Source organism: Magnolia sinica, chromosome 5, assembly GCF_029962835.1.
Source record: "Magnolia sinica isolate HGM2019 chromosome 5, MsV1, whole genome shotgun sequence".
In the NCBI taxonomy this organism is placed as follows: Eukaryota; Viridiplantae; Streptophyta; class Magnoliopsida; order Magnoliales; family Magnoliaceae; genus Magnolia; species Magnolia sinica.
This window is the reverse complement of record NC_080577.1, coordinates 81,029,768-81,045,201: the sequence shown is the minus strand read 5'-3', so window position 1 is coordinate 81,045,201 and position 15,434 is coordinate 81,029,768. Positions and strand designations below refer to the sequence as shown.

General features: G+C 37.4%; 1 protein-coding gene across 1 annotated transcript; it reads left to right on the top strand.

The window, feature by feature from the left end:
* The first annotated feature begins 3,147 nt into the window (after positions 1–3,147).
* On the top strand, positions 3,148–9,132 carry LOC131246190 (pentatricopeptide repeat-containing protein At5g50280, chloroplastic). The gene is made up of 2 exons (XM_058246097.1): positions 3,148–4,236; positions 7,336–9,132. The coding sequence occupies exons 1-2, from the start codon at positions 3,434–3,436 to the stop codon at positions 8,639–8,641; spliced, it is 2,109 nt and encodes a 702-aa protein (XP_058102080.1). The 5' UTR covers positions 3,148–3,433; the 3' UTR covers positions 8,642–9,132.
* Positions 9,133–15,434: the final 6,302 nt, after the last annotated feature.

Here is a 15,434-nt window from a genome sequence, read left to right as displayed (position 1 = left end):
TGTGTAGGATTTGTAGCATATTCAATTTTTAAGTGTCACCTAGCAGGTGAGTTCTTCATGGTAGGTACTATCCACCATTTCTTTTATTTTTATTGTTCTCTGCATTACATTATCATTATATTGGGGATAATGTAGATTTTAAGTTGGAGGATGTGGATAGTCATCCATGTGAGGTTTTTTTTTTTAGGTTTTTTTTTTTTAAAGGTTTATGGGAAATTTTTTTTTTAACATTTTCAAAATAATATATACAAGAATGTGAACATGATATTATGCAAATTCTAAAGACAAAGTTAATACTTAGTTTAGGTCGATAATAGTCAGAATTCTGATAACTGAAAATTATAGACTTGAGTTCAATTATTTAATCACTAGTTTAAAGTGAGTTGTAATTTGATGTACTGAATTCACAATACACCCTAGCTAACTAAGTGAGGAATGTGATATATGAATTAGAATAACAACTTTTGATTCAAATAAGGTTGAATGAAATAGTACCATTGATACATGCTTAAAAGAGAGAATCTTGAAGGAAAAAAAAAGTGGTGGAAAAAGAAAATTTTATTATAGAACATGAATGCAATGATCATAACAATTGTGTCAGTAATCCAGAGTAAGGATACCTAAGTATCCATTACTGTTACTATTACAAGTACGATACCTCATGTTATGAAGCAAACCTAGTGGAAATCTTTATCTAAGGGTGGTCTACAATAATGAGGATATGATGATAAAAAAAGAAATGTCATGAAGGAAATGAGATAACTAGAGATTTTATATTCTTAGGATGATTCAAATGAGTTAGGATAAGGAACATGCATATTTATCAAAGTTGGACTAGTGTCATGGAGCACCTAAGGATATTGGATCATAACTATTCTAAATTTTGATTAGGTCTCTAAACTGAAGGATGTAATGGTTTAGGAAATTGAGATTCTAACTAACTTCAGACTTAAGGTAAGTATTGTTTTGTTTTGGAATTCATATGATGAATGGGGGCATAATTGTATAAATTTTCAGGTGTTGAACTATTTTTCATGTTTTCAATGTTTGTGGGTAACATTTTTGGAAACCCTCACGAGACTATAACTTGTCTACTATGGAAAACCTATGGGTTTAAAGGCTTGTTGCATATGCTAAATGCAATTGAGATTACTTGCGAAAATGGTATAATTAGAATTTTTTTTGTTTTAATTTTGTTTCTAAAATTATTTTTTATTTTTATTTTTATTTTTCTTCGCTTATTTTGCTTGGGACTAGTAAAATGTTGGTTGAGAAGTGTGTTGAAATTTAAATATTGCTTTCCTCCATTTATATCTTAGTTTTATGAACATGAATTAGCTTAATGTTCTATTTTACTCATGTATGTGTTGCAAGGTCAATTTAAGAGCTTAGATTGAAAAATGGTGCTAAAAGTATGGATTTGATGCTCAAGAATCACTAAGGCAAGGGACGGATCTTAGGAGATCAAGATTGAAGAATTCACATGCAAAATATCAAAAAAAACCAAGTGAGGAATGAAGAGAATCGAATATTTGAAGTAAAGAATTCTAAAATCGTCCTGAAAAAAGTGTATTCTGAAACTTTAATGTCTATTTTGAGAAACTGCGCAGCGTGAAGACTATTTTAATAAAACTGTGTAACGAGAAGTCTATTTTGAAAAACTATGTAAATTTGAGGCGATTTCTAGAGTTTTCCAAGTTTTTATGAAAATTGGAGTTCCTCACTTATAAATAGGGCTTCCCAGGGCATTCATAAGTATTATTAAAAGCATTCAAGATCAAGATTTAGAGTTTTTAAAGGGTTTTTAATTTTATAAGTTGTTTTTTTCCTTTTAGATTTTTTTTATTTGCATTTATTTCTTTCTTGTTACTTTCTCTCTCTATTCTAATTATGTTTTTCTAAGTTCCTTCTAGCCCAAGCTAGAAGGAAAGCACATGAGTTTAATAAATCTTTAAGTTATGATGATTGATTGTTTTAATAATGAGAAAAATGGTGTATGCATGTTATCTATTGTTTAGGTTTAATTTTTTATCCTAATGTGAGATCCATATGTTTTCATTATATGAGATCCACATTGATGGATAGGCTTACCTTCGATCAATTAGATTTCTTAGATAGGAAAGGTTCTCAACATGTTATATTTCTTTGATTTTCATTATCTCATTGATATTGAATTCTTAAAATCACTGACTCTTGAGAATATATATCAATGGTGCAAATATATGATTTTCTAATCTTTTATATAATTTATTAAAATATTTAAACTGTTTTATTTTCCGATTAGGTCAACCATAATGCTCGGATCCTAGTTGTGTTATCCAAGTCATCATGATTTTGGAGCACTAAGCAATGTGTGGAACTTTGAAGCTTGGGTGTTGTTTTAATTCAGTTGAATTACATCCATTCAAAACTCCTAAAATTAAATCATCAGTTTTTTTTTTTTTTTTAGTACTTAGTTTGTTTTGCATTTGATTTTCTGCTTCTTACAATTCATCTCCTTGTGAGATCGATCCTGTATTTTAGGATATTACTTACGAACCTCCGCAGTTAGAGGCAAGCAATCAGAAATCCACCCTGCCATCGGTTTTGTGAGTTTATTTTAGGACATGGGATCGAAACTGAGGTGATCTAATGATCAGGTGGGCCCAAAACGTGAGGATTGAACATCCTGATTTGAAATATTCGTGGGGCAATTTAAGGAATTTATCTATTTTTTTATTTTTTTTTATTTTTATGAATAATGATATTTTATCTGTTTTTTTAAAATAAATAATAATATTTTAATTTTCTCTTAATTACTTTAGTTTATTTGAATTAAATAGAATAATCTTATTTTCATTTGATAAAAAATAATTTCTTTATAATGTAAAACAATTCTAATCAGGAGATAGGGGCAAATGTGTAAAATTAATGGATTTTGGACATTTAATATGTTTGTTAACAAACATGTTGTTTTAAATTCAGTACTTAATTTCAGACTTTAGCCATATTATCAAACAAGTTCTTTGACTTCAAATTTGATATTCATGCTTCAGATTTCAGATTTAACAAACGGGCCTGAGCTGTATATCAGGTATGGGTATTGCAGTATCCAACCCGCATCCAACCCGTTTAAAAACCCATCGATAGTGCTAACATACAAAATTTCGAACAATAGTGTGAACGTCGAGGTAGTATGGTACACGATTGAAAGCCTCCTTTCTTGCGAAGAATAAGGTTGGCAAAGAAATCCCGACTGCACACGCTTGGTGGATGAAATGGTAAGAATCCATATCCGAATCCCATTTTTAATCCGATTTCCGGCGTTGGAGGTGTTGGGTTAAACGGATATCCGTTGCCAGCCCTGCACTATGAGTGCACGTTAGCATAAGTATCCATATTCCAGTCCCGCGCATTTATCCTCAACGGCCACACTCCATCCCACGCAGAGGGAATGGCGCTGAAACTGCTCCGCCTCTTGTCATCGCCATCACCACTCATTCCATCCCTTCCCATCTTCTCCCAAAACCCTAATCCCTCTTCTATCCACATCGTCCTCCCTCCTTCCAAAACCCTAATTTCTCTCTCCCATTCTCCAAACCCTATCTTCCTAACTCTTCTCGACGAGAAAGAAGTAGTTGAAGAAGAAGAGGATGAAGAAGAAGAGGAAGAAGAAGAAGCAGAAGAAGAGACAGATCCCATTCTGAAATTCTTCAAATCCCTTTCCCAAACACCCGACCCCGACCATGAAGGCCGTCTCCATCTCCAAAAGAACCGCCGCTCTTCCTGGCGCATCGCCGATTCCAAAACTCTAGAAACCGGCTTTGATGTTGCCAGACAAGAACCCGATTCTTCTAGGTTTTCAAATTTAGGCCACTGCGATGGACTGCGAGAAGAAGAGGGAGGCATAACTGGGGAGATTCTGAGAATTGCGAGGAATCTTCCGGTGAATTCGACACTGGGGGAGTTATTGAGTCCTTTTGTGGGGAGAATTGGAGAGGCGGAGTGCGTTGAGGTGTTGGGTTTGATGGGAGAGGAAGGCTTGGTTTCGAGCTGTTTGTATTTCTATGAATGGATGGGGTTGCAGGAACCGTCGATCTTGACGCCTAGGGCTTGTTCGGTTCTGTTTCCGGTATTGGGCCGGGCGGGATTGGGGGAGAAGATTATGGTTCTGTTTGGAAATTTGCCGACCAGGAAGGAATTCAGGGATGTTCGTGTATATAATGCTGCTATTTCGGGCTTGTCGTGCTGTGGGAGGTGAGAATTATGGTATCTATCCCAGCTTTTTCTTTGATAATACTGTGGGAACATGCTTCAATGAAGTGCGGTCCCCACTGGACATGCAGCAAACATTTTTTTATTTTATTTTTTTATATATCAGAACTGTTTATAAGGTGGCCCACCATGTGGATGGCCATAATCCAAAATTTGCTGTGTTGGACAATGCCTGCCATCTGACTGTAGTAAGTTCTCCTTGCTGATTATGTGCCATTGTTTATTGGTTGCTCAACTTGTTAGCCTTCCATTTCCAGTTGGTTGACTGGACAGGCACTGTAGTCTGATGATGGCTCCGGTCCAGAATCAATGGCTCTGGTTGCTGTAAACAAGTTCCCAGAGCGTAGCGAAGATGTTTCAGTATGCACTTCATTGAACTATGTGAAGCATGCATTATAGTAACATTATTATCAATTTTTTTTTCTTAGTTTTATGTCTGTATTATTCATTGATCTATCCTGATATAGGCAGCTTTTTTGGTTCTGGAAAGTCTATCATTTAAACACCAATTCTATAAGTCTGTGCACTGTACACAAATTGGACACATGTCATGACATCCCTTGATCAAAGCAATTCAACCGGGGACGCTTTACGAACTTTCATGTAATGGACACTCTTAACAGTTCAGATAATGACCTTGAAATGGAAGGTTGAAAAGGTTATTTGCTATGGTGAGGGACATTAAGTGCCTTTTGTATGCTATGCTCCAAAGGGTTATTTATGAGATAAGTCCAATATTTGAGAATCATTACTGTTCTTAATTAAGGTTTCCATTTTTAGGTACCTTGAGAATATTACGTATAAGGGACCAAGGATAGGGTAGAGGGGTAGAAGAAGAATTTATCCGAGTATCTTGTTAGGAGCTATGCCTTCCTGAAGTGACAATCCATCACAAAGTAATCCTATTTCTTTTTCACTATTTTGGGTTTTTATCATCTTTTGTTGAGCCATAATGATCCTTTTCTGTGATTTATTCCGACGTGCAGTTACTTCATGGCAACAAAAGTGACAATGGAAGATCTTGAGTGTGGAAATGAATAGCGGAAGCTCTAAGGAACAATTACTCATATGGGAGGAGTTAAAGCAATGCTTAGTTTCATGAAACAAGAATCTGGTAAGGTTTTAAATTTTGACAGTAAAATCACCCCAGGAGCATGCTATCCCCTGATTTGCCTCAATTTCTGCAAAATTTGTTGAGGATGTCTTGAAGTGGGTTGAATCACTGTATTCGAATGCCATGGGTAGAGGAAGAAAGTGGGTTGGATAAAGAAATGGAAGCAAGAACTAAGCAAGAGGAGGGCAACTTTTGTTTCCATCTTGCCGCATTGTCATTATGCGACTAAACTGGTAGAAGATGATACTCGTACTAGATGAAAAGAAGCCAAACCATGAGCTTTGAGGCAGCAAGTTTAATCATTCAAAATAAGTAATCCAAAAAAAGATATCAGAATTTATCACAAGGTGTATCAGTTGGTAAGGAGACAGACAAATGTCGGGATTACTACAGCGTAAGAACCAACAGGATGACAGAGATATTGTATGGGAATGAGGGGAATATCTGAAGCAATCTCGAGGATAAATTTGTTTTCATGGGCATTGGGCGCAGTGGAATATTATGATCCCAATTTGGAAAGATCTTGTTGCGATTATTTAGGCGATACATTATATTTGCAGAGGACTTATATAGAAAGCCCAGCAATTGATTAGATAAGTATAAGAATTAGGATTGTTCATAGATATGTTTTCTATGCTAGGAACTAACTAGGATTGTTCATAGTTAGGTTTTCTAAGCTAGGACCACTACAATATTACAAGGGAACTAGGTAAGATAGAGGGAAGAAGAAGAATTTATCCAAATATCTTTCATGGAGGTTTACACTCTTGAAGTGGCAATCTGTCAATAACAATTTCCATTTTTAGTTTATTATTTTGGGTTCTTATTGTATGAGGTTTGCTAGCTCACATACCCCTCTTCACAATCACCTTTATGCAAAGCATGCATACCATCCTAACAAGCGGGTGTAACATTTGAGCAGTGCATAAGCTGGCTCCCATTGTGAAAATGATCATATACAAAAAAATCAGGTTGGTCCACTCATCATGTGGTTTATGTATACAAGTTGCATCTGGACTGTTGGATATTTAATCAAAATCGTTCTCTCTTTATGTACGAGGGTGGTCTAACGGTTGAGTGGATCATCCTGATTTTCTGTATGGCCATTTTCATGCTGGGTACCACCTTAGACACCACTAAAATGTTCCACACTGGCCCACAGTTTCAAGTTTGATACTTGTGCTGTGTCAATGTTTGTGGGGTTTATTGTAGTATACCATGTCATGGATGGATGGTGAAACACTTGACTTCTGCATCTTTGGATTGTTTGGCAAAAGTTCAATGATGAATTGCTCCCTGACACCTAACCTCCTTTACCCAGGATAGAGACTGGCCGGCATGTTGCTATCAGGTGGAGTTGGTGTTATTTGAACCATCAATACTATGCACATTGTGTACACCAAGAGTCATGTACATATGTATCCCACCATCCAATTATCGTGGGTGGGAATGTTACAATGCATTTGCAAATGGGCAAAATAGGTGTCAAAATTTGGTATTTTGATGATTGAAGACTCCTTCTAACCATCTTGTAGTGGTGGAAGATAATGTAGACACGGACTCTTGGTGCTCACAGTGTTATTGAAGTCATTCTGAGTAGAAAATTAGCAAGAAAAATTTCTTTCTATATTGGTTAACGTATAATTGAAGCCTCTCTGATGTGTTAAAATACCAGCTAATGACATGTTTCAACCTTTTCCTTTCAATCAGTAAACAATCTACAAGTTTGCAACAGCCATTTCATGGATTGGTTTTGGTTACTATGTTCTTGTTTAATGTAGAGATAATAGTTGGCTGGTATTTCTCTATTGACTATTCATTTTATTGTTACTGTATGGTGTCCACATTATTTCAAGTTTGGAAATATTGTGGTAAAAAATTAACTAGTTTATGTACTCAAGTCACCTTTCCAGAGCTCGTGCACTTTTAAACGGATTTCAGTTTTAATGGATAGCTTCTCTTTTCAGGTACAGTGATGCCTGGAAGGTGTATGACGCAATGGAGACTAATAATATTCAGCCAGATCACGTGACATGTTCTATTTTGATTACCGTCATGAGGAAAAGTGGTAGCAGTGCAAAAGATGCGTGGCAGTTCTTTGAGAAAATGAACTGGAAAGGAGTCAAATGGAGTTTGGAGGTTTTAGGCGCTCTTATAAAATCTTTTTGTGAGGAGGGGCTGAGGAAGGAAGCCCTCATCATTCAGTCGGAAATGGAGAAGAGGGGCATCTTGTCGAATGCAATCATATACAACACCTTGATAGATGCTCACAGTAAATCAAACCAGATTGAAGAAGCAGAAGCCCTCTTCATTGAGATGAAGAAGAAGGGGCTGAAGCCAACTGCTGTCACCTATAACATTTTAATGGATGCATACAGCAGAAGGATGCAGCCCGAGATTGTTGAAGATCTGCTTTGGGAGATGCAGGGTTTGGGTTTGGAACCAAATGTCAAATCATACACCTGCCTGATAAGTGCATATGGTAGGAAGAGGAAAATGAGTGACAGGGCTGCGGATGCCTTCTTGAGAATGAAGAAAGTGGGGATAAAGCCGACTTCTCATTCATATACTGCCCTTATCCATGCGTATTCAGTAGATGGTTGGCATGAGAAAGCTTATATTGCATTCGATAATATGAAAAGGGAAGGCATAAAGCCCTCTATAGAAACATACACTGCTTTGCTCGATGCATTCAGGCGAGCCAACGACACCCGAGCTCTGATGGATATCTGGAAATCAATGATCAGCGATAAAATCGAAGGTACACGAGTGACATTCAATATTCTAGTTGATGGATTTGCGAAACAGGGTCACTATGTTGAAGCAAGAGATGTGATCTCTGAATTTGGGAGGATTGGTTTGCAGCCAACGGTGATGACATATAATATGTTAATGAATGCATATGCGAGGGGCGGGCAGCACTCCAAATTGCCGCAGCTACTGAAGGAGATGGCAGCTTTGGATCTGAAGCCCGACTCTGTTACTTACTCCACCATGATTTATGCTTACGTCCGTGTCCGCGATTTTAGGAGGGCATTTTACTATCACAAACAGATGGTGAAAAGCAGGCAAGTGCCCGATGCCAAATCCTACGAGAAGCTTAGGGCTATTTTGGAGGCGAAAGCTAAAACAAAGAATAGGAGGGATAGGAGTGCCATACTGGGCATAATTAACAGTAACATGGGGCTGTTAAAACCCAAGAGAGGCAAAAAAGATGAGTTGTGGAAGAACAAGAAAAAGCGGGCCATGACAAACAGGTTTAGCGACGCTTGATGTTTATGTTGTCTTCAAGGTGCAGTTACTACGGGCAGGTGATGGATTGATGTGTAAGTGGGTGCAATGTTTGTTACCTGTGGGAGAGTGATCCATTTTGCATGGGTCTTTGATGCTCTTGCCATTTTGGTCTCAGAGAAAAAGAAGGAAAAAGAGAACCTCAGTGAAGTTTTAAGCCACAAAGTCTTCCCAAAATCACATATTGTATCATACCCTGCTTTGCCTTTGATCAGGTCTGGCTCAATGTTTTGGTCCCCAGAATGGGGCCTGACCTGTTCCCAAGCAGTTTGGATCATAACAGTTAAACTGCTGTGTGAAACAGTCCAAACCATTATGTGTGTGTCTGCGGGCATACGAGCATGTGTGCCAGTGCTCTCAGAACAGTATAAGTTAATAGTGCACTTAGTTACATTCAGACTGTTTATTATGTCCTGCACATATTTCATGGGCAACCATTCTGATCAATGGACTTCAATCTGGACATTAACATTGTTTACAGAAAAATAGGTCCAATTGACAATTTGATACATCAAATTGTTAGGGAGAGTCATGGATTGCTTATGATTCCAAAGAATCACTTTTCTTAGGCAATCATAGCCATCCCTTTCATTGCTTGGAAAAGGGTCGGCTATAGAAAATAAGGCCACATCAAGGATGATCAACCATACTATCAGTGATATTTTGTAGCCCAGGAAATGTACTGTGGAATTAACACTGTTCAGATCGATCGATTGACTGTTGAAGCACTATACTTTAGTGCTATTAGAGCGCACATGTGATATTCCTAACATCCTTGTTAGCAACGTCCCCATCTTGAATGACACACGTGATTTCTGATCATGGATCCGGATGGTTCATTCAATAGTATCATTGGGAGCAAGCCATGACACAAGAATTGTGAATTTTGGACTATTCTAACCAAAGAATTTGTTACAACCATTGCATGGTTAGCATCATCAAACCAACCAAAGTGCTACTTTGGAATCATAAACAATACAAAGTGGGATACATTGAATAGATGTTTCAGGATGATGATTGGACTTATTTTGTTTCTCCGCTACATATTGACATAGCATTTTCCATGCTTTTGATTGGATGTTCAGGGTCATCCAATCGGGGTGATCTTTGCACTATGGCTTGCCCTAAGGTGTGTGAATGGATGGATGGTTCAAATTGACGTTGGGCATCCCATGTGGCATTTAGAAGGTTTGGGGACGTTGTTAATGGCCCCACCTCATGAAGGTGGGGACGCCTGATAAGGATAGTTCATTCCATAGTTCCATTCCATGGTGCAAAAAATTACTCCAATTGGATGATCGTAACCCTTTGAATGGGCTAATTTCTTACAAAAGCCTTTTGTTTAAGAGCCATAGATCACATTACTAGAATCTTCAAACCAATGTGCTACTTTAGAATCATAAGTTCAAAGTGGGATCTATCTAATAGATCTTTTAAGATGATGATTGGACTTGTTTTGTTTTTCTACTCAATTCTGCCGGTCTGTTTTCTATTTATATGAATGAATGAATTGTTCAGATGGGTGATAGGTCACTGCATGTGCCATTCAAAATCTTTGGGGATGTTGTTAATGTCACCATCAAAACCCTATAGTGCTCCTGCACACAGTCTCAACTCCAACCCATTGGACCAGAAGTCGTGGTCTAACAAATGGATAACTCCCAACCTATGCAATGAAAATGGCATCCAGCCCTTCTGATAGGCAGCCACCAACATGAGGGGATCACCTATTGCAAAAATCTGCCCCATCTACTCATCAGGTGGTCACACCATGGAAAACATGTTAGACTCACTTGATTAATGGGTGTGGCTGATTTTTATTTTTGGAAGACAAGTAAAAAGAACTCTTATTTCAGCTCAAAAACGAATTTTTAGAAAAATATTACAATTTTTAGTAACTCCGATTTTTTAATATTTTCCTATTTTTAGAGTTTTAGATTTTCTTCCTTTGTTAGAAATAACTTGTAATTATGCTACGGCTGTTTTAGCAAAAGTTTATTTGGAATTTTTATTTTTAGAAATTAGGCTTTAGAAGAGTTTTAGTGGAATTAGGATTTTTATTAGAATTAGAAATTTGCTATTTTTGGTAATTATGAAATTTTTTTTTCTATATTAATGGTGTAACAGGTACATAGATATTAGACAATCATCAATAAAAATTATTTCAAATATTTTAGAATTATTTCTATTCTATTTTCCTTGTGGATTCGAGGTTTCTCTGTGAGGAGTCCAAATAAGTTTCGTGGATTTGAAACAGTTACCCCCTTGAGGAAGATGGTGCTCGACCTCATGTCCTTGCGTCAGGAGGGGGTGAAAAGGACTAGGGATGCAGATCAATGGGGATAAACAAGTCAATGCTGCTGAAGCTATGATGGGAGGGGTATTGTTGGGGCATTTGCTAGATTTGTGATGAGGGCTTTCTTGTGCTTACCAACAACTATCATATTCCTTTTTAAAGAGGGGAGCTGAATGTGCAAGGTTTGAGCAAATGGTTGCATGCACCAAGAGCTATTAGGACCATTGATCACCCCATGACAATCTTCATTATGCACTTCAAGCACAAGGCATGAAACCTTAGTAGAAATAAGTCTATTTAGGTCATATAATAAGACACGAATCCATAGTAGAAATGAGTCCGTTTAGCCATAATGTAAAACGGGAAGATTTTTATTCTCAGGTCCTTGATTGTCAACCTCAGAGATAACTCCCTTAGACGATTCTGAAGGTGGGGGTGAATCATAGAAGCCCAACCTTGGTAGAGTTAATTTTAGTGCAGAAAAGGGTTCAACAAGGTTCACCTGAAGGATTAGGCCCACCACATGTGGGTTGTCTGCGGAGATGGTAAGGTCTAAGGAGGCTCCAAGCCACCAAAATATGTCCTAGAGTAACCATTGCTATAGAAGGGCCTATAATAAATATGGCACATGATCTTACCTCCATTAAGATTTGTCCAAGGATACCCTCCTTTGGAAGGGAGTTATTATTGAAGAGATGATTGCTATGCTCCCTCTAGATATGTCAGGCAAGGGCATAGAAACAATGTTCTTAGCAAGTTACTAACAGGGTTAACCGAATTTTTCACAAGATGATTGACTGCTTGAGCAATGGAGGGAAAAGGAGACTAGAGACATGCAACTTTCAGTGAATCCTCTCCCAAACGCAACGGGTGTACGAGCAGTTGAAGAAGATATGTTGAACTCTCTAGTTGACAAGAACAGAGGAGGCATTGATCATTGTTGATGATATTAAATCTAATCCACATATCTTAGTCTTAAGCAACTCAAAACCATCCAAACAGTAATTGAGTGCTTAGTAATATTTCCCTTGAAGCAGACCATATCAGCCCAAATGATATCAACACCAAGAGGCTAATAAGCCTGAATCACCAAAATAAAGGGTATAGAACCCTTTGGGGATAGAGTTTAGACAATTTCATCCTTAATCAAGATAAGGCAGATCCATCTCATTTAATCAAAGATTTCAAATATTTCAATTAAGTCTAGAGAAGCTAGGTAGAGAGTTTTCCATTCGGCTTCCCGAATAAAAGTGCTAACCTTGTATCAGGTCCTATACCCAATTTAGAGACTACTTGTTAATTATCAATGAGACTGCCACTGCCAAGCTAAGGATCATACTTAGAAGGAAGTGAGATTTCTCCTTCTAATTAAGAATCTAGTACGTCTCTTGACAATATTCCGAACAACGAGAGTACTGCGCCAAGCTCATGACGTATATGGGGGGATTTTAGCACAATATAGATCCATTACCAATGCATTTCTCTTGGACCCATTTTTCTTAAATGCTTTCGTATTTGCAAATTATCTTCCAAAGTTGTTTAATGGGGCATGCTCTGGTGGAGTTTTTAAGGATATAATTCCATGGCCCCCCTCATACTTGGGTTGACAAATTTGCTCTCAGCCGATTGAGCAGACCCTCAAATTTTCCAAAAAAAAACTTTCTTATTGTTGGCCTTTCCAATACATTAAAGTATTAATTGGAAGGTAGAAAGGCTTGCAATAAAAGATGTAGAGATTCAAGAGGGTCGATTTAATTGGCTCTAGCCTACTAGCAAAAGAGAGGAGGTTTGTATTGTGGCAGTGCCTTTGAAAACCAATGTTTATGATGCTCCGTAAACTTTTATATATGATTATCTATTCATTGGCTTAGTTAATTGTGTGTGGAACATGTTTATTATTATGGGCTTATTGTCCTTAGGCACTTTGAGATTGGGCATGTTGGCCTATGACCAGAGAGAGATGTGGTGTATGGACCTTAGTGCCTTGGCCATGACTATGTGAGTCTTTGGACGCACTCACACTACATATTGGTCATCTCATGTGTAACGCCCCAGCTTTTTGCCAACTTGAGAATTAGATGTCCTTGGGCATTACTTTTGATTTCTTGATTTGAGTGCATGTTCGTATGTGTATTTGCACATGTTTGAGACCAAAAGGAGTGATATTGGATTCACCAAAACCACACGACTGAGTGGAAGTACGAATTTTGGGGATTATGTATAGCAAGGTTCGGTTGCACTGAGAAAACATCGAGCAACCAAGCAAATTTGGACAACAGGGTTCAGTTGAATCAAGTAGCCTTGTAAAACAATGTACATAATTGAAAGTTTTAATATGTTGACTTCAAAAATTCTCTCCTTAAATACAACTTCGATTGAGGTGATTTAAAGGCCAAAATGAAGCTTGATGAGTCTAGTTTTATAGAAAAAAATAAAAATAAAAATCAAATTCAAATGATGTTGATTTTAGGACATTTTAGAAACTATATAGAAAATCATTGGTTTCAGGCATTTGGTGCTTCTGAAATTTTAAAATTTTTCTAGAACTCGAAATGTAATGAAATTTGGTGGGGGCTGAAGTAAATTTGATGATGAATTACCATAAAAATTTAAAAAATAATTTAGTAACTAAAAGTACCAAAAGTGTTACAACTAACTGACCTGTTAAAGCTGAAAATTTTTGTAAGTGCAAGTTGCTGATGGATCGGATATATCTTTTTCATCTTAGAGTTTTAGTAATCATTATCTTCTTAGGAATTGCTTCTAATCATTTTAGGAATAATTTTATGGGATTAAATTAGCATTTTCTATTTTTGGTATATTTTACTATCGTGGATAATTTATAGTTCAGTCGAGTTAGGACTCTTGATTAGGGTGATTAGACCCAAACACCATTTTCACTAATTGCAAAAGGGCCATGTTGTGAACTCACCTAATCCAAACCTTGGTTGCCATGCACAAGAAATCTCACTACCCAATTTATTCCAGAAATGGCTGGAATAACCAAACAAAGAATATTTTAGAGTAGAAAAATAGAAAGGATGGGCCCTTTATCCATTTTCTACAGCTTGGTTACGGGGATTTGCCCGCCTTTTCTATTTTAGAATAGAAAAATAGAAAGCAATTGTTGTCCTATAGTTTGATTATTTCAGCTACATGCCTCTCTTGCTCTAATGCAGTTCAGTTATTTAAGGATTGACTTACACCTGTGCCCCATCTCAAGAGGGGGAATTGTTGTTGTATGGTTGAACTCGATGTTCTCTCTTCCTTGCAGAGGATCGTTCTTGCTATCACACGGCTGTGAGCTGAAGATACTTGTGACTGCCTCTATGTAAAAGATTGAAATTTAGAAGGCAGTGTTTGGGCATCCCTGTATGTTATGCCAAAAGTATGTCTGATGGCCATACGACGATCATCATGGATTGATGTATTGCACTGATTGTGGAACTATTGGGGCCATGATTCTCAGTTGTCAAGTAAGTTATAACATCGTTTATGCCACTACAAGAAAGTAGGCCTTTAGCCTCATTTTTTTAGCCTCGGTTGAAAAAATGGAGGCTAAATGTGTTTTTTAGCCTCAATTGGTAAGGAACTGAGGCTAAAAGTTCATTTTTCGCCTCAGTTGCTTTGGAACTGAGGCTAAAAGTCTACTTTTTAGCCTCAGTTGCATAGTAATCGAGGCGAAAAGTCTACTTTTTAGCCTCAGTAGGCCTTTAGCCTCAACTTTTTAGCCTCGGTTGAAAAAATGGAGGCTAAATGTGTTTTTTAGCCTCGGTTGCTAAGGACCCAAGGCTAAAAGTTCATTTTTCGACTTGGTTTTTAGGGAACCGAGGCGAAAGGTCTACTTTTTAGCCTCAGTTGCATAGGAACCGAGGCGAAAGGTCTACTTTTTAGCCTCAGTTGCATAGGAACCGAGGCGAAAGGTCTACTTTTTAGCCTCAGTTGCATAGGAACCGAGGCGAAAAATCTACTTTTTAGCCTCAGTTGCATAGGAACCGTGGCAAAAAGTCTACTTTTTAGCCACAATTGCATGGGAACCGAGGCGAAAGGTCTACCTACTTTTTAACCTCAGTTGCATATGAACCGAGGCGAAAGGTCTAATTTTTAGCCTCAATTGCATAGGAACCAAGGCCAAAAGTCTACATTTTAACCTCAGTTGCATAGGAACCGAGGTGAAAAATCTACTTTTTAGCCTCAGTTGCATAGGAACCAAGGTGAAAAGTCTACCTTTTAGCCTCAGTTGCATAAGAACCGAGGCGAAAAGTCTACATTTTAGCCTCATTTACATAGGAACCGAGGTGAAAAGTCCACTTTTAGCCTCAGTTACATGGGAACCGAGGCCAAAAGTCTACTTTATATCCTAGAACCAATGCCAAAAGTCTACATTTAAGAATATTACAAAAAAAAATTTGAGAATATTGAAAGAATTAATAATTTTTAAAATTTTTGACAATTGTGAAAAAATTGAGAATTTTGGAA

What these genes read in the sequence shown, in the direction of transcription:
- LOC131246190 (XM_058246097.1), top strand. Translation starts at nt 3,434, where the DNA reads ATGGCGCTGAAACTGCTCCGCCTCTTGTCATCGCCATCACCACTCATT. An exon ending in GGCTTGTCGTGCTGTGGGAG is followed by an intron (nt 4,237 to 7,335) that starts GTGAGAATTATG and finishes TTCTCTTTTCAG; the next exon opens with GTACAGTGATGCCTGGAAGG.